This window comes from Pseudophryne corroboree, chromosome 3 (assembly GCF_028390025.1).
Source record: "Pseudophryne corroboree isolate aPseCor3 chromosome 3, aPseCor3.hap2, whole genome shotgun sequence".
Classification (NCBI taxonomy): domain Eukaryota; kingdom Metazoa; phylum Chordata; class Amphibia; order Anura; family Myobatrachidae; genus Pseudophryne; species Pseudophryne corroboree.
The window spans coordinates 190,276,493-190,296,337 of NC_086446.1; the positions used below are offsets into that span (position 1 = coordinate 190,276,493).

The 19,845-nt window shown below is 44.3% G+C and overlaps 1 protein-coding gene across 2 annotated transcripts in view; it reads right to left on the reverse strand.

Annotated features, from left to right (window-relative positions):
• Positions 1 to 3,553: 3,553 nt before the first annotated feature.
• The window catches only part of LOC135055088 (placenta-specific protein 9-like), a 145,928-nt gene continuing 129,636 nt past the window's right edge, over positions 3,554 to 19,845 (reverse strand). For both annotated transcript variants that reach the window (XM_063958733.1, XM_063958734.1), the window contains 2 exons: positions 6,093 to 6,216; positions 3,554 to 3,841 (listed from right to left, as the gene is read on the reverse strand). In XM_063958733.1, the coding sequence (XP_063814803.1) occupies positions 3,831 to 3,841; positions 6,093 to 6,216 (135 nt within the window). In that variant the 3' untranslated portion in view covers positions 3,554 to 3,830. The remainder of the gene's footprint in view (positions 3,842 to 6,092; positions 6,217 to 19,845) is intronic.

Below are 19,845 nucleotides of genomic sequence, written 5' to 3' on the forward strand. Positions count from 1 at the left end.
ACCATTTTTCCCAGGACTCTTGTGCATTGATGTACAGACACCTTTCCTGGTTTTAGGAGGTTCCTGACAAGCTCGGATAACTCCTTGGCTTTTTCCTCCGGGAGAAAAACCTTTTTCTGAACAGTGTCCAGAATCATCCCTAGGAACAGCAGACGAGTTGTCGGCATTAACTGGGATTTTGGAATATTCAGAATCCACCCGTGCTGTTTTAGCACTTCTTGAGACAGTGCTAATCCCATCTCTAGCTGTTCTCTGGACCTCGCCCTTATTAGGAGATCGTCCAAGTATGGGATAATTAATACGCCTTTTCTTCGAAGAAGAATCATCATCTCGGCCATTACCTTTGTAAAGATCCGAGGTGCCGTGGACAATCCGAACGGCAGCGTCTGAAACTGATAGTGACAGTTTTGTACAACGAACCTGAGGTACCCCTGGTGTGAGGGGTAAATTGGAACGTGGAGATACGCATCCTTGATGTCCAAGGATACCATAAAGTCCCCCTCTTCCAGGTTCGCTATCACTGCTCTGAGTGACTCCATCTTGAACTTGAACTTCTTTATGTACAGGTTCAAGGACTTCAGATTTAGAATAGGCCTTACCGAGCCATCCGGCTTCGGTACCACAAAAAGAGTGGAATAATACCCCTTCCTTTGTTGTAGAAGAGGTACCTTGACTATCACCTGCTGAGAGTACAGCTTGTGAATGGCTTCCAAAACCGTCTCCCTTTCGGAGGGGGACGTTGGTAAAGCAGACTTCAGGAAACGGCGAGGTGGATCTGTCTCTAATTCCAACCTGTACCCTTGAGATATTATCTGCAGGATCCAGGGATCTACCTGCGAGTGAGCCCACTGCGCGCTGTAATTTTTGAGACGACCGCCCACCGTCCCCGAGTCCGCTTGAGAAGCCCCAGCGTCATGCTGAGGCTTTTGTAGAAGCCGGGGAGGGCTTCTGTTCCTGGGAAGGAGCTGCGTGTTGCTGTCTCTTCCCTCGACCTCTGCCTCGTGGCAGATATGAATAGCCCTTTGCTCTCTTATTTTTAAAGGAACGAAAGGGCTGCGGTTGAAAAGTCGGTGCCTTTTTCTGTTGGGGAGTGACTTGAGGTAGAAAGGTGGATTTCCCGGCTGTAGCCGTGGCCACCAAATCTGATAGACCGACTCCAAATAACTCCTCCCCTTTATACGGCAAAACTTCCATATGCCGTTTTGAATCCGCATCGCCTGTCCACTGTCGCGTCCATAAAGCTCTTCTGGCCGAAATGGACATAGCACTTACCCGTGATGCCAGTGTGCAGATATCCCTCTGTGCATCACGCATATAAAGAAATGCATCCTTTATTTGTTCTAACGACAGTAAAATATTGTCCCTGTCCAGGGTATCAATATTTTCAATCAGGGACTCTGACCAAACTACCCCAGCACTGCCCATCCAGGCAGTCGCTACAGCTGGTCGTAGTATAACACCTGCATGTGTGTATATACTTTTTTGGATATTTTCCATCCTCCTATCTGATGGATCTTTAAGTGCGGCCGTCTCAGGAGAGGGTAACGCCACTTGTTTAGATAAGCGTGTTAGCGCCTTGTCCACCCTAGGAGGTGTTTCCCAGCGCTCCCTAACCTCTGGCGGGAAAGGGTATAATGCCAATAATTTCTTTGAAATTATCAGCTTTTTATCAGGGGCAACCCACGCTTCATTACACACGTCATTTAATTCTTCTGATTCAGGAAAAACTATAGGTAGTTTTTTCATACCCCACATAATACCCTGTTTAGTGGTACCTGTAGTATCAGCTAAATGTAACGCCTCCTTCATTGCCAAAATCATATAACGTGTGGCCCTACTGGAAAATACGGTTGATTCGTCACCGTCACCACTGGAGTCATCGCCTGTGTCTGGGTCTGTGTCGACCGACTGAGGCAAAGGGCGTTTCACAGCCCCTGACGGTGTTTGAGTCGCCTGGACAGGCACTAATTGATTGTCCGGCCGCCTCATGTCGTCAAACGACTGCTTTAGCGTGTTGACACTATCCCGTAGTTCCATAAATAAAGGCATCCATTCTGGTGTCGACTCCCTAGGGGGTGACATCCTCATATTTGGCAATTGCTCCGCCTCCACACCAATATCGTCCTCATACATGTCGACACACACGTACCGACACACAGCAGACACACAGGGAATGCTCCTAACGAAGACAGGACCCACTAGCCCTTTGGGGAGACAGAGGGAGAGTTTGCCAGCACACACCAAAAGCGCTATATATATATCAGGGATAGCCTTATAATAAGTGCTCCCTTATAGCTGCTTTGTTATATCAAAATATCGCCATAAATTTGCCCCCCCCTCTCTGTTTTACCCTGTTTCTGTAGTGCAGTGCAGGGGAGAGACTTGGGAGCCGTCCTGACCAGCGGAGCTGTGAGAGGAAATGGCGCCGTGTGCTGAGGAGATAGGCCCCGCCCCTTTTCTGGCGGGCTCGTCTCCCGCTATTTAGAAAAATTAGGCAGGGGTTAAATATCTCCATATAGTCTCTAGGGGCTATATGTGAGGTATTTTTAGCCTTTATAGGTAATCATTTGCCTCCCAGGGCGCCCCCCTCCCAGCGCCCTGCACCCTCAGTGACTGCCGTGTGAAGTGTGCTGAGAGGAAAATGGCGCACAGCTGCAGTGCTGTGCGCTACCTTTTGAAGACTGCAGGAGTCTTCAGCCGCCGATTCTGGACCTCTTCTGACTTCAGCATCTGCAAGGGGGCCGGCGGCGCGGCTCCGGTGACCATCCAGGCTGTACCTGTGATCGTCCCTCTGGAGCTTGATGTCCAGTAGCCAAGAAGCCAATCCATCCTGCACGCAGGTGAGTTGACTCCTTCTCCCCTCAGTCCCTCGCTGCAGTGATCCTGTTGCCAGCAGGAATCACTGTAAAATAAAAAACCTAGCTAAACTTTTTCTAAGCAGCTCTTTAGGAGAGCCACCTAGATTGCACCCTTCTCGGCCGGGCACAAAAATCTAACTGGAGTCTGGAGGAGGGTCATAGGGGGAGGAGCCAGTGCACACCACCTGATCTGAAAAAGCTTTACTTTTTGTGCCCTGTCTCCTGCGGAGCCGCTATTCCCCATGGTCCTTTCAGGAACCCCAGCATCCACTAGGACGATAGAGAAATTTATATAGCGCACATATTCTGCAGCGCTTTGCAGAGAATATTTCAGTCCTTCAAATCAGTCCCTGCCCCAGTGGAGCTTACAATCTATATACCCTATGACATTGACACACATACACGCTAGGGTTAATGTTTTTGACAGGAGCCAATTAATCTACCAGTATGTTAATGTACCAGCACAAAAACACTAGGAGAACATACAAACCCTGCACCATTTGGGGTTTGGTGGGAATCAAATCCAAGATCTCCGTGCTGTGAGGCAATAATGCTAACCATTACAGCAACCATGCCTTCCTTAGGTGCACATACTTGACACTGAAATGAAAGCACTGGGTGGTATAGCTAGTAGCAATACATAAGTTATTATTTTACTTCTATTTTGAAACCTTGAAAGAAAATGATGGTCATCCTTTAAGAATAATTCATATAAAATTTTAATTTGAAACTGAAACAGTTTTCAATTTAAAGCAATTTTTTTTTTTTTTTTTTTAATATAATTCTCATTACAAATGTTTCACTAGTGAACAGTTCATACCACACAGCTCCTTGGAAAGCACCAGAACACAAGCTCTTGGTTTAATAAAATACCGTATACTTTTCTAATCACACAGTGCACATTGGGGAAAAAACATTGTGTGTTGAGTGAAGAAGAGGGTCATGTCCTACAGCGGAGAATGGGGAAGATCTTCATCTAGAGTCTGAAAGAAAAGATGTGTAAGAAATTGGTTGCCACGGTTTTCCTCATTTAAACAGATTTTAAATGTTATTTTCAAGTATGTGTAATGAATTATCCCAGGCTATATAACTTATTTTGAAATTGTATTATAAACATCTAAAATGTATTGTACTGTATTTTAGGAAAATCATTGTGCTAGAACATGTACTTGCCATTTACAATTCATAACTTCTAACTGCAAAGCAATAATGATTTCCTGCCTAGGACTGAGCATTTGATTTGTGAGACTTAAGTCAAATGCTCATTACTTACAACATGTGATGCTATGGAGGAGATGTGTCAATTCTTGAAGAGATGTTAGTGGAGAAATGACCCAAAAGCAACAATCTCTTTTTTTTTTTTTAATGCTTTCCAAAGCTTGATACATATCTCCCCATCTCTACAGTGATCTCTGGCAATTGGTACACTTCACCAAATATGTAATGTGGTCCCCAACTTACCCCCAGATCATAGTCCAATCAGATCATGTTGGTAAATGTGGTCTAAAGTTGGTACACACTTTAAGATTATCTGTCTGGCTGGTTTGATTTAACCAATTTATCCAAACATTTTTGTCAATTTTCTCACATTTGGGAGAAAATGGTTGATACATTACCACATGTTTGTTCCAATCAGCCAGACTGGACAGATAAACTGGGTACACACTTTTAAGATTAACAGTCCAGGTTTTAAAGATATCCATGCTTAAGCACAGGCAACATATTAAATACCTCAGTCAGTTTGTTTATACCATCTGTGTACAAATATGTATCTCTTTAAAACCGGGACGGTTAGGGTGCCTTGAGAGCCGAGTTTGGAAAAACCTGAACAAAATCTTAGAGTGATAAAATATATATTCTTTGGCAGTAATAATATATTAACAAAATCTTCTATCAATATATTGTGATCTGAAGCCTTATATACTATGCCCACTTTTTTCAAGTACAGTTCAAAAGTGACTTGGTGCAAAGCTTCCCAATCTCTGCGATTACAGTCCAGGTTATAAGGATATCCATGCTCGAGTCCAGATGGTTAAATCAAATTGACTGAGGTGCTAAGTCACCTGTGCTCAAGCATGGGTATCCTTAAAAAAAGGGATCATAATGGCAGAGTTTGTTAAACTCTGACTCAGTGAAGGTTTGTGAAATCATTGAAACAATCCTAGAATTACTTTTGTGACATCCACTCTGGCTTTTTCTCATTAAAAAAAAAAAAAGTTTTGTAGTGCATTAATGTAAATTGCCTTCTATGAAAGCCAGTTTCTGTTACCCATAACTTTTTTTTTTTTTTTTTACCGCTTTTGCTACTTTGTAGAGTAAAAGACCAAAAGAAAACAGCAGGTCTTCCGGAAGTGAGAAATTGGAAAGCTCTGGAATGTTTGTCTGAAACTTGTTGGGTAGCTGGAAAATGTCAATTGAATATCAGTACTTAGAGCGTTACTAAACAGTTACTTTTTAAAGAAAACTATGGACCATTCATACGTTATACTATTTAAATAAAATATAAAAGAAGTAAAAAAATATGATAAATACAAATTTTTAAGCTTGTCAAAAACAAATATTCCTAATGGAAAAAGCTACTGACTTTCTCTAGTGTCAGGGAAGCATTATTTTCCCGTTTAGGGGTTCTTCCTTAATCTGCTATCTCTAATGAAAGACATAAGTGCTGCAATTATCTGGTCGATCCGCCCGATATTGGTGGGTCACCCAGATAATTGTACGATGTATGTGGGCAACCAATCTGAAAATCTCTATCAATCAATTGGGCATGCCGGATCATCCAGCATGTCCATCTGATGCAATATTTTCTAATGTGGAAGCCTGCCACATCAGGCATTGTATGCCCTGCCATTGCTGACTGATGGACATTTCTTATGTTCTATTACATAGGAAGGAATTGGGACATATCTCCTCCCCAGAGGCAGGGCACAGATATTATGGTCCATACACTGAAATATCTTACATTGTATGTCCACGATAACTGCAGGATGTCAGGCTGATTTTCTCTACATGTGTATGCCCAGCTTAACACCAACAGTGGACAATTCTACAAATAAATGTTTTAGTTGACCAAATCCATTGGATGTGAACTCTGTACTTGGATTCATAAAAATGTAAAAAAAAATATATATATTTTAAAGTACCATGGCCAACGCGTAGGCTTTTGGCTACTTACATGTGCTAAATATTTTGTTTGTGAGAGATAAATTAGTGGGCTTGAATAAGTTTACTAACCTTCCTCAAAAATATCCAAGAGAGGGCCACTGGGAGTAGGCAGCAGTGCCCAGGAAGCTCCTGAAATGCTGTCCAGCAAAGAATTCACTTCAGCGTACATGTACTCCACCGTTTTCTCTACTCGCTGAAAGGGAGGATGGGGAGGGGGGGTAGAGACGTGAGTAGCAGAACATTCCTCATCCGCTTAGAGGTAACGGATTAGACTTAAAGCAAAATAAATTGTATACATTCTATTACAATTCTGTACATAGCATTTACTTGTGATCAGTGACATGTTATACATTATTTTTCAGTCTTAGGGGAGAATCCTCTTCCCCATGAAGGGGGCGGATTGCAGTTGCAGCAACATGTAACACCGACACTCGAACTCACGCCAACAGGCCAGCAACTGCATATCAGCAGATGGCTGCTGTGTGATCATTTAGTTGGTCCGTTGGATGAAAGCTGGTTAGATGTGGGTTAATTCAGAGTTTAATGCAAGTCCATTTGTCTACAGCAGTGGTTCTCAAACTCGGTCCTCAGGACCCCTCACAGTGCATGTTTTGCAGGTAACCAAGCAAGTGCACAGGTGTATTAATTACTCACTGACACATTTTAAAAGGTCCACAGGTGGAGCTAATTATTTCACTTGTGATTCTGTGAGGAAACCTGCAAAACATGCAGTGTGTGGGGTCCTGAGGACCGAGTTTGAGAACCTGTGGTCTACAGCATCTTCTGCGTTTTAAATTACAGCTCCACTTTGGCGTTACTGGTCTATAACGGTCATTCAGACAGAATCGCAAGCTATGCAGCGTTCTCTGTACATGTAAATAAATGTTTTTTTCTGATGGGTCCTTCGTGTCAAGGAAAGATGGTGCAAGCGTCACTGATAAGGATGATGTGTATGAAATTAAGGCTAGTGATAGGGGCGGTTCAGCTGAAGAGATGCAAACAATATATGCTGTTATTACATGCACACAATGCAGGAGAAATTACTTGCATTCATCTCGACATTGACCTGGGGCAAGCATTTCAGTTTCAACAGATTGAATCCAATTAAAACTCAATAGATCAGGATATATGCTGAGAACTCATCTTGACTCTAATTACCTTACAAAAGATTTTACAAACCTGTGAAATTGGCCTAAACTACATAATATTCAACAAGTTGCCATTCAATACTTTAGGTACCCAAAATGCAATTACACAAATGGCACCACCTATCAAAACCAAACGCAACACATGACAGAATGATTAAAAGAGAACTGCTACCTACAATACCTTCATAACAGATGCAACAACAAAAAAATAGAAACTCCAACCACCTCTAGGCAAGCTAAATTAATAACGCCATAAAATAAATATAGTTCCTATAAAATAAGTCTGCGAAAAACACTGAACATTTAATAAAGTAATTAATATATGGATGTCTAGATGCTAATGGGTAAACCACATGTAGCACAAAGAAAGCGAGACCTGAGCGGAAAGTTAATCTAGTCACGTAGAACCATTACCATCACACACCGTGGTAGTACAGAAAAGACTAGTCAAATGGCTACACAGACTAAGCAGTATAAAAAAATGACCCCATATAAATATAACAATGTGGTAGAAGTAATAACTTGGCCTTCAATCTATAAAATGAGTAATCATAGAATCTAAGTGTATTTGAAGAATATAATGCATAATTTAAATCTAGTTAATTTTACATTCATCATTTTAGTATAGTGTTTTGATACCTTTATAGACACACACACACACACACACACACACACACACACACACACACACACACATTCATGACCCACTAGTATGTAGTAGGAACAAAAATAATTGATAATTAGAATTGTCTGATGTGTAGTTACTGAGAGATGAAATGAAAACAAAACAAAAGCAGATCTCCCTCTGTAAATAATGCCATTAAAAAAATGTTCCAAGATGATATCTAGTACATTCTAGACTCCACATTTACCCTGAAACTTCAAGTTTATGTTGAAGTCAACGTGGGGGTGTCAGACCCTTCTAATCTATATGGGAGGAATGTCCATATAGAACAGAATTTTGGGGCAGTATATCCGATTTAATTGTACAAATTGGTGTGACATAAATACTTTTTGATCCTCCTACCAACTCTGACATCTTCCCTGTATCTGGAGAGGAAGTCATGGTCCTCATCCCGGTCCTCACCCCCCTCCACTTGACCCTATTCCCTCCCGCCTTCTCCACTTCTTCTGCCTGTTCCCTTCTTGCCCATCTACTCAATCTCTCACTCTCATCAGGCACTGTCCCTTCTGCCTTCAAGCATGCACTTGTCTCCCCTATTCTTAAAAAACCTACCCTTGATCCAACCAATCTCTCCAACTACCGACCCATATCTCTTCTCCCTTTTGCCTCCAAACTCCTTGAGCGTATTGTCTACAACCACCTCACTATCTTTCTTTCTTCCCACTCACTGCTTGACACTTTCCAGTCTGGTTTCCGTCCTCAGCATCTTTGACTTAAAATATCATCTCTACGCTGACGATACTCAAATCTACCTTTCCTCCCCTGTTCTCCTCACTCGTATCTCCAACTGTCTCTCTGCTATCTCCTCCTGGATGTCCCAGCGCTTTCTTAAACTTAACATGTCTAAGACTGAGCTGAACAATTTCATTATTCATTGATGGCACAACTATCTCCTCTAGCCCCCAAGTGCTCTGTCTTGGAGTAATCCTTGACTCCTCCCTCTCCTTCAAACCACACCTTCAGTACCTCTCACAAACCTGCCATTTCTCTAACGTCCTAAGTGGATGCTGGGGACTCCGTAAGGACCATGGGGGATAGCGGCTCCGCAGGAGACTGGGCACATCTAAAGAAAGCTTTAGGACTATCTGGTGTGCACTGGCTCCTCCCCCTATGACCCTCCTCCAAGCCTCAGTTAGATCTCTGTGCCCGAACGAGAAGGGTGCACACTAGGGGCTCTCCTGAGCTTCTTAGTGAAAGTTTTAGTTTAGGTTTTTTATTTTCAGTGAGACCTGCTGGCAACAGGCTCACTGCATCGAGGGACTAAGGGGAGAAGAAGCGAACTCACCTGCGTGCAGAGTGGATTGGGCTTCTTAGGCTACTGGACATTAGCTCCAGAGGGACGATCACAGGCCCAGCTTGGATGGGTCCCAGAGCCGCGCCGCCGGCCCCCTTACAGAGCCAGAAGGCAGAAGAGGTCCGGAAAATCGGCGGCAGAAGACGTCCTGTCTTCAACAAGGTAGCGCACAGCACTGCAGCTGTGCGCCATTGCTCTCAGCACACTTCACACTCCGGTCACTGAGGGTGCAGGGCGCTGGGGGGGGCGCCCTGAGACGCAATAATAAACACCTTGGATGGCAAAAAATGCATCACATATAGCTCCTGGGCTATATGGATGCATTTAACCCCTGCCAAAATACATAAAAAAACGGGAGATAGGCTCCGCCCCTTTATCGGCTGCCTTATCTCCTCGGCACACTGGCGCCATTTTCCCTCACAGCTCCGTTGGAGGGAAGCTCCCTGGCTCTCCCCTGCAGTCACTACACTACAGAAAGGGTTAAAAAAGAGAGGGGGGCACAAATTAGGCGCAGTATTAACTATACAGCAGCTATAAGGGGAAAAACACTTATATAAGGTTATCCCTGTATGTATATATATAGCGCTCTGGTGTGTGCTGGCAAACTCTCCCTCTGTCTCCCCAAAGGGCTAGTGGGGTCCTGTCCTCTATCAGAGCATTCCCTGTGTGTGTGCTGTATGTCGGTACTTTTGTGTCGACATGTATGAGGAGAAAAATGATGTGGAGACGGAGCAGATTGCCTGTAATAGTGATGTCACCCCCTAGGGGGTCGACACCTGAGTGGATGAACTGTTGGAAGAAATTACGTGACAGTGTCAGCTCTGTATAAAAGACAGTGGTTGACATGAGACAGCCGGCTACTCAGCTTGTGCCTGTCCAGACGTCTCATAGGCCGTCAGGGGCTCTAAAGCGCCCGTTACCTCAGATGGCAGATATAGACGCCGACACGGATACTGACTCCAGTGTCGACGGTGAAGAGACAAATGTGACTTCCAGTAGGGCCACACGTTACATGATTGAGGCAATGAAAAATGTTTTACACATTTCTGATAATACGAGTACCACCAAAAAGGGGTATTATGTTCGGTGAGGAAAAACTACCTGTAGTTTTCCTGAATCTGAGAAATTAAATGAGGTGTGTGATGATGCGTGGGTTTCCCCCGATAACAACTGATAATTTCTAAAATGTTATTGGCATTATATCCTTTCCCGCCAGAGGTTAGGGTGCGTTGGGAAACACCCCCTAGGGTGGAAAAAGCGCTCACACGCTTGTAAGGGCTCTATCCTCTCCTGAGATGGCCGCCCTTAAGGATCTTGCTGATAGAAAGCAGGAGGGTATCCTAAAATGTATTTACACACATACTGGTGTTATACTGCGACCAGCAATCGCCTCAGCCTGGATGTGCAGTGCTGGGATGGCGTGGTCGGATTCCCTGACTGAAAATATTGATACCCTAGATAGGGACAGTATATTTTTGCCTATAGAGCATTTGAAAGATGCATTTCTATATATGCGTGATGCACAGCGGAATATTTGCCGACTGGCATCAAGTCTAAGTGCGTTGTCCATTTCTACCAGTAGAGGGTTATGGACACGTCAGTGGTCAGGTGATGCGTATTCCAAACGGCATTTGGAAGTATTGCCTTATTAAGGGGAGGAGTTATTTGGGGTCGGTCTTTCAGACCTGGTGGCCACGGCAACAGCTGGGAAATCCACGTTTGTACCCCAGGTCGCCTCTCAACATGAGAAGACGCCGTATTATCAGGCGCAGTCTTTTCGTGGATAAGCGGCCAAAAGGTTCCTCATTTCTGCCCCGTGACAGAGGGAGAGGAAAAAGGCTGCAGAAATCAGCCAGTTCCCAGGAACAGAAACCCTCTCCCGCCTCTGTCAAGCCCTCAGTATACGCTGGGGCTTTACAAGCAGAATCAGGCACGGTGGGGGGCCCGTCTCAATGAATTTCAGCGCGCAGTGGGCTCACTCGCAAGTAGACCCCTGGATCCTTCAGGTGATATCTCAGGGGTACAAATTAGAATTCGAGACGTCTCCCCCTCGCCGTTTCCTAAAGTCGGCTTTACCGATGTCTCCTTCTGACAGGGAGACAGTTTTGGAAGCCATTCACAAGCTGTATTCCCAGCAGGTGATAATCAAGATACCCCTCCTGCAACAGGGAACGGGGTATTATTCCACACTGTTGTGGTACCGAAGCCGGACGGCTCGGTGAGACCGATTCTAAATCTAAAATCTTTGAACACTTACATACAGAGGTTCAAATTCAAGATTGAGTCACTCAGAGCAGTGATTGCGAACCTGGAAGAAGGGGACTACATGATGTCTCGGGACATCAAGGATGCTTACCTTCATGTTAAAATTTACCCTTCTCACCAAGGGTACCTCAGGTTTATGGTACAGAACTGTCACTATCAGTTCAGACGCTGCCGTATGGATGGTCCACGGCACCCCGGGTCTTTACCAAGGTAATGGCCGAAATGATGATATTCCTTCAAAGGAAGGGAATTTTAGTTATCCCTTACTTGGACAATTCCCTGATAAGGGTAAGATCCAGGGAACAGTTGGAGGTCGGTGTAGCACTATCTCAGGTAGTGTTGCTGCAGCACGGTTGGATTCTCAATATTCCAAAATCGCAGCTGGTTCCGACGTCTTGTCTTCTGTTCCTAGGGATGATCCTGGACACAGTCCAGAAAAAGGTGTTTCTCCCGGAGGAGAAAGCCAGGGAGTTATCCGAGCTAGTCAGGAACCTCCTAAAACCGAGCCAAGTCTCAGTGCATCAATGCACAAGGGTTCTGGGTAAAATGGTGGCTTCCTACGAAGCAATCCCATTCGGCAGATTCCACGCAAGAACTTTCCAGTGGGACCTGCTGGACAAATGGTCCGGGTCGCATCTTCAGATGCATCAGCGGATAACCCTGTAACCAAGGACAAGGGTGTCCCTCCTGTGGTGGTTGCAGAGTGCTCATCTTCTAGAGGGCCGCAGATTCGGCATTCAGGACTGGGTCCTGGTAACCACGGATGCCAGCCTGCGAGGCTGGGGAGCAGTCACACAGGGAAGGAATATCCAAGACTTATGGTCAAGCCTGGAGACATCACTTCATAAATATCCTGAAGCTAAGGGACATTTACAATGCTCTAAGCTTAGCAAGACCTCTGCTTCAAGGTCAGCCGGTGTTGATCCAGTCGGACAACATCACGGCAGTCACCCACATAAACAGACAGGGTGGCACAAGAAGCAGGAGGGCAATGGCAGAAGCTGCAAGGATTCTTCGCTGGGCGGAAAATCATGTGATAGCACTGTCAGCAGTATTCATTCCGGGAGTGGACAACTGGGAAGCAGACTTCCTCAGCACGACCTCCACCCGGGAGAGTGGGGACTTCACCCAGAAGTCTTCCACATGATTATAAACCGTTGGGAAAACTCGACAGGTATTGCGCCAGGTCCAGGGACCCTCAGGCAATAGCTGTAGACGCTCTGGTAACACCGTGGGTGTACCAGTCAGGGTATGTGTTCCCTCCTCTGCCTCTCATACCCAAGGTACTGAGATTGATAAGATGGAGAGGAGTAAGCACTATATTCGTGGCTCCGGATTGGCCAAGAAGGATTTGGTAACCGGAACTTCAAGAGATGCTCACGGAGGATCCGTGGCCTCTACCTCTAAGAAGGGACCTGCTCCAGCAAGGACCCTGTCTGTTCCAAGACTTACCGCGGCTGCGTTTGACGGCATGGCGGTTGAACGCCGGATCCTGAAGGAAAAAAGGCATTCCGGATGAAGTCATCCCTATCCTGATCAAAGCCAGGAAGGATGTAACCGCAAAAACATTATCACCGCAATTGGCGAAAATATGTTGCGTGGTGCGAGGCCAGCAAGGCCCGACGGTGGAAATTCAACTGGGTCGATGCCTACATTTCCTGCAAACAGGAGTGTCTATGGGCCTGAAATTGGGGTCCATTAAGGTTCAAATTTCGGCCCTGTCAATTTTCTTCCAAAAAGAACTAGCTTCAGTCCCTGAAGTTCAGACGTTTGTAAAAGGGGTACTGCATATACAGCCTCCTTTTGTGCCTCCAGTGGCACTTTGGGATCTCAATGTAGTTTTGGGTTCCAAAAGTCACATTGGTTTGAACCACTTAAATCTGTGGAGTTAAAATATCTCACATGGAAAGTGGTCATGCTGTTGGCCCTGGCCTGGGCCAGGCGCGTGTCAGAATTGGCGGCTTTATCCTGAAAAAGCCCTTATCTGATGTTCCATTCGGACAGGGCGGAATTGAGGACTCGTCCTCAGTTTCTCCCTAAGGTGGTTTCAGCGTTTCACCTGAACCAACCTATTTGTGGTGCCTGCGGCTACTAGGGACTTGGAGGACTCCAAGTTGCTAGACGTTGTCAGGGCACTGAAAATATATGTTTCCAGGACGGCTGGAGTCAGGAAATCTGACTCGCTGTTTATCCTGTATGCACCCAACAAGCTGGGTGCTCCTGCTTCTAAGCAGACTATTGCTCGTTGGATTTGTAGTACAATTCAGCTTGCACATTCTGTGGCAGGCCTGCCACAGCCAAAAATCTGTAAATGCCCACTCCACAAGGAAGGTGGGCTCATCTTGGGCGGCTGCCCGAGGGGTCTCGGCTTTACAACTTTGCCGAGCAGCTACTTGGTCAGGAGCAAATACGTTTGTAAAATTCTACAAAATTGATATCCTGGCTGAGGAGGACCTGGAGTTCTCTCATTCGGTGCTGCAGAGTCATCCGCACTCTCCCGCTCGTTTGGGAGCTTTGGTATAATCCCCATGGTCCTTACGGAGTCCCCAGCATCCACTACGGACTATGAGAAATAGAATTATCGGTAAGTAAATTCTTATTTTCCATCTCAAAAATATCTCCAGGATCAGACCCTTTCTCATGCAGGATGCTACTAACATCCTCATCCACTCACTGGACATCTCCAGATTGGACTACTACAATCTCCTCCTATCTGGCCTCCCTCAAAAATGCCTCTCTCCACTCCAATCTATCCTCAATGCTGCTGCCTGTCTCATCTTCCTCACCAAACGTACTACATCCACATTCCCTCTCTTGCAGGACCCTCACTGGCTACCCTTCCCATTCACAATCCAATTCAAGCTTCTCACACTCTCCTACAAAGCCCTCACCCACTCTTCTCTCCCTTACATCTCTGACCTTATCTCTCTTTACATTCCCACCCATCCTCTTCGCTCTGCTAATGCACACCGCCTCTCCTGCCAACTGATTACCTCCTCCCACTCCTACCTAGAAGATTTTGCACATGCTGCTCCCTATCTCTGGAATGCTCTAGCTCTCCCCATCTGACTCTCCACCTCTCTACAAAACTTCAAACGGACTCTCAAGACCCACTTCTTCACCAAACCCAGCCAACTCTCCTCCTAACCCTCTTGTCTATGCTCACTGTCTACCCCTTCTGTGTCACCCCGGTCTGTTAGCACCTCACCTTTTAGATTGTAAGCTCGCAAGAGCAGGGACTTCTTTCCTCATGTGCCATTCCTTTTCTTACTTACACAATCTTATTCTCCTTACTCCCTTTGATGGCATCTAACCCCGGGTTTTCTATACCTGTCCTATATTGTCTTGAACTGTAAGTGCTGTTTTCTTGTTTGCTCATTTGATTATGTACTGTGTAACGGGCGCTGCGGATCTCTTGTGGCGCCATATAAAGGATAATAATAATCCTCTCTTTGTCCATTCTCTCAAAGCCATAAGCAAACATAATTGTAATCCAGCAAGGTCCCAGATACTGTAGCTAAAGACTGTAAAACTCTAAACATGGCAAGCATTATTATAATCACTTCTCATATCTGGTATAATGCTTCCATGGGATATATAACAAGCCTTCTCAATGACAGGTTAAAGAGCTTTTCACAAGAATTGGAGCCCCCTATGCTAGGGACTGCAGAATAATAATATTTTTTTATTATAGTGTGCTTCAATTTTTTGTACTTGCTCCCTCACTTCCTACCCACTTTCTTTACCTCCCTTGCTTACCCCCTTCCCCACCCTCCTGTACGTTACAACATTTAGATAAAAACGCTTGCTGCTCTTTGTCATAAGGGTTATTATACATTCCTATTGGAAGCTTTGTTATGCAGTATTGTTGATTCTTTTTTTTTTTTTTTCACTTGATATATTTACGGTCTATTGTAGACAAGTGATGCTTCTAACTCCTGAAGATGTATGCAGCTTATGGCACATTAAGGCTTGGCAGAAATGTATCTAATAACCAGACTGGCCTGGTATAATTAGTCAGCAATTAGTATGTATTTTTTGCTACTGATGGCACACATGGTCGTTGACCACCACCACTATCACCAAACACATCTATATTATTTGAGGCAATCATTTTAATGGTCAAACTGGAAATGTGTGGTTCAACTTGTTCTATACATCTATCCGCTATCTATACAGCTATCTTTTAAGTAACATAGTATCTAAGGTTGAAAAAAGACAATTGTCCATCGGGTTCAACCTATTTGTGGTCTCCTATGCACGATTATTTTGTATAAAATTTTGATTGAAGTTGCTGACTGCCGTTCCGATTAACCCCTCTTTTTTATAATAATCATAGTGCGTGACAATGCCCCGTAACCCTGGATATCCTTATCCATTAGGAATTTATCTAACCCATTCTTAAAGGTGTTGACTGAGTTGGCCATTACAACTCCCTCAGGCAGGGAATTCCAAACACGTATCGTCCTTACCGTAAAAAAGCCTTTACGCCGTATTGTATGGAATCTCCTCTCTAACCTGAGCGAGTGTCCACGAGTTCTCTGTGTTGATCTAACCAAAAACAGGTCCTGCGCAAGATCTGTATATTGTCCCCTTATATATTTGTAAATGTTGATCATGTCCCCTCTTAATCTCCTCTTTTCCAGTGTAAACATGCCTAGTCTTGCAAGCCTTTCCTCGTATTCCAGCATCTCCATACCTTTAATTAGTTTGGTCGCCCGCCTTTGAACCTTTTCTAGCTCCAGGATATCCTTTTTGTAGTAAGGTGCCCAGAATTGTACACAGTATTCAAGGTGTGGCCTCACAAGTGATTTATATAACGGGAGTATAATACTCTCGTCCCTAGCATCAATTCCCCGTTTTATGCATGCTAATATCTTATTTGCCTTCTTTGCTGCAGTCCTACTTTGGGTACTACTGCTTAGTTTGCTATCTATGAGGACACCTAAGTCCTTTTCCAGTACAGAATCCCCTAATTTTACCCCATTTAGTAGGTAGGTGTTATTTTTGTTCTTGTTACCACAGTGCATTACCTTACACTTGTCTGTATTGAAGCGCATTCTCCATTTCGCTGCCCAAGCTTCCAATTTAACTAAGTCATTCTGAAGCGACTCGGCATCGCCCTCCGCATTTATAACTTTACACAATTTGGTATCATCTGCAAAAATTGACACCATGCTCTCTAGACCTTCTGTTAGGTCGTTAATGAAAATATTGAACAATAGCGGTCCTAATACTGAGCTTTGCGGCACACCACTTAGCACTTCAGTCCAAGTTGAAAAAGATCCATTAACCACAACGCGCTGCTCCCTATTATCTAACCAGTGTTTGACCCAAGTGCATATTGTGCTTCCTAGCCCTGATTCTTGTAGCTTGTAGATAAGTCTCATGTGTGGTACAGTATCGAACGCTTTGGCAAAATCTAAAAAGATTACATCCACCTCTTTACCCTGATCTAGGTTTGCGCTTACTGTTTCATAAAAGCCAAGTAATTTGGTTTGACAGGATCTGTCCTTCATAAACCCATGTTGATTCCTTTTAATGACCTTATTGACTTCAAGGAACTTCTGAATACTATCTCTCAGAATACCTTCCAATACTTTCCCCACTATAGATGTAAGACTAACTGGTCTATAATTACCTGGTTCAGCTTTACTTCCCTTTTTGAATATAGGCACTACTTCCGCTATACGCCAGTCTTTGGGAACCATACCTGATATTACTGAATCCTTAAAGATCAAAAATAGCGGTTTTGCAAGTTCAGAATGAAGCTCCATTAGAACCCTTGGGTGAATACCATCGGGACCTGGTGACTTATTAATCTTTCAATGTTTTAATCGGTCACAGACTACTTCCTCGCTTAAATAAGTACCTATCAGTGGGATATTCTCATTATTGAGATTATATGTTAGTCCCTGAATTGGGTCCTCTCTAGTAAATACTGTTGAAAAAAACTAATTTAGTGTGTGCGCTATGTCATTATCATTTTTGCTTAAGACTCCCAACTTATCTTTTAAAGGGCCTATACTCTCCTTTTTTAATTTCTTGCTATTAATGTATTTAAAGAATTTTTTGGGATTCGCTTTGCTTTCCTTTGCTACTAGTTTTTCAGTTTCTACTTTAGCCGCTCTTATTTCCTTTTTGCATATTTTGTTACATTCCTTATAGTGCTGAAATGACTCTGCTTCCCCGTCAGATTTGTATTTTTTAAATGCTCGCCTTTTCTTGCCCATACGTTCCTTAATCTTTTTGTTAAGCCACATCGGTTTATGATTTGTATTCCTTTTTTTGCTGCTCGTAGGAATAAATTTGAGTGTATTTTTAGCTAGCAGGAATTTTAGTACCTCCCATTTCTCCGTAGTATTTTTTCCTAAAAACAAACCTTCCCATTCAATATCCCTGAAAAATACCCTCATCTTATCAAAATTTGCTTTGCTAAAGTTTAGAGTCCTAGTTGAGCCAGTATAGGGCTGTTTATGGAAACTGATATTGAATGTGACCATATTGTGGTCGCTGTTTCCTATGGGTTCCCCTACTATAATACCTGATACCAAATCCCCATTGTTTGTTAATACCAGGTCTAAGATTGCATTGTACCTAGTTGGTTCCTCAATTAGTTGAACTAAGTAGTTATCATTCAGTGTGTTTAAAAACATATTACCCCTAGCAGTATCACATGAATCGTTTTTCCAGTTTATCTCTGGATAGTTAAAATCTCCCATCACTACTATGTCTCCTACTCCTGCTGCTCTTTCAATTTGCTTTAGTAACAATTCCTCATCAGATGCGTTGATACCAGGCGGCCTATAGCATACACCCAATACTAACTTTTTTATTCCTTTTTCCCCGCATGCAATTTCTACCCATAATGTCTCGACAGTGTCTACAGTCCCCTCCTGAATATCTTCCCGTATATCAGGTTTTAATCAACAGCTTTACGTAAAGACACACCCCTCCACCCCTTTTATTGAGTCTGTCTCTCCTAAACAGTGTATAGCCCTCTAGATTGACTGTCCAATCATGAGATTCCGCCCACCAAGTTTCAGAAATGCCTATAATATCATACTGTTTGCTTGCTGCAAGTATTTCTAGTTCACCCTTTTTACCAGTAATGCTTCTGGCGTTTACATACATACAACTAAGATAAGTATTTTCCCTTGCGTTAGGGACATCTTTCACCTTATGTAGCAATGATGACCTGTAATCGTCATTGGTTAGTGCTTTGGTAAAATCTCTTTTAGTACCCATGTTAGTAACCTTACCGCCTGCTCTTACCCTCCCCCCAACTTCTCCCCCATTTCGTTTACTACCGCCATCCCCACTATTCTCACTGCATGACCCGTAGTTTCTAGCTAAACCCTCCCCCCAGGCTCCTAGTTTAAAATTTCCTCCAACATTCTAACCATCCTTCCCCCCAGCACCGCTACCCCCTCCTCAGTCATGTGCATTCCGTCACGACAAAAGAGATGGCGCCTGACTGAAAAGTCCGCCCAGTGTTCCAGGAACACAAACCCCTCTTTCTTGCACCAATCCCTAAGCCACACATTTACCTCCCTAATCTCCCTCTGCCTCCCTGGACTAGCGCGTGGCACGGGTAATGATTACGAGAATATTACCTTAGATGTCCTTGCCTTCAGTTTCTTTCCTAAGTCCCTATAGTCTTTCTTAAGGACATCCCACCTTCCGTTAACTTTGTCATTGGTGCCAACGTGCACCAAGACCGCCGGGTCTTTCCCAGCCCCTCCCAACAATCTATCTACCCGGTCCGCATTGTGCCCTACCCGAGCACCCGGGAGACAACAGACTGTACGGCGATCACGGTCCCGGTAGCAGATTGCCCTATCTGCCTTCCTGATGATAGAATCCCCTACCACCACCATCTGACTAGGTACCTCACTATCTTTTATCCCAACCGCGCCAGAGGGACCGCTCCTCTGGATGCTAGAGGGAGCAGTCTCCTCCGGCACCGTCATTTCTTCACTATCATCCATAATCTGTTGTAGGACAGATATGATAGGCCTCCTGACTGTACATGCGCCCACACCTGATACTACCACTGAAGTATGTAGTCTTTGTTCTTTGTCTAAAGAGCAGCGGCTGAATTGGGCCACTGAAAGCTCTGGTGCAGGGGGACTGCTGTGCCACCCCCAGCTAGTGGCGCCCCTAGGTTTGTGCCTAGCGGGAAATCCAGCAGTGGGCCTGACCATTTGCAATATGTAGCCATTATCCTCATGTATCAAATTCCTATTCCCAATAGGAAAGCAGGGTGCTCTTACCTCTCTGTCTGTTATTCAGTACCCTAGTTTCTCTAGCATCCATAAGGGATATTGGGGACACATTAGTACGATGGGTATAGATGGGGTCCACAGGAGCCAGTGCACTTTAAATTTCTCATACGTCCTAGAGGATGCTGGGGACACTTCAAGAACC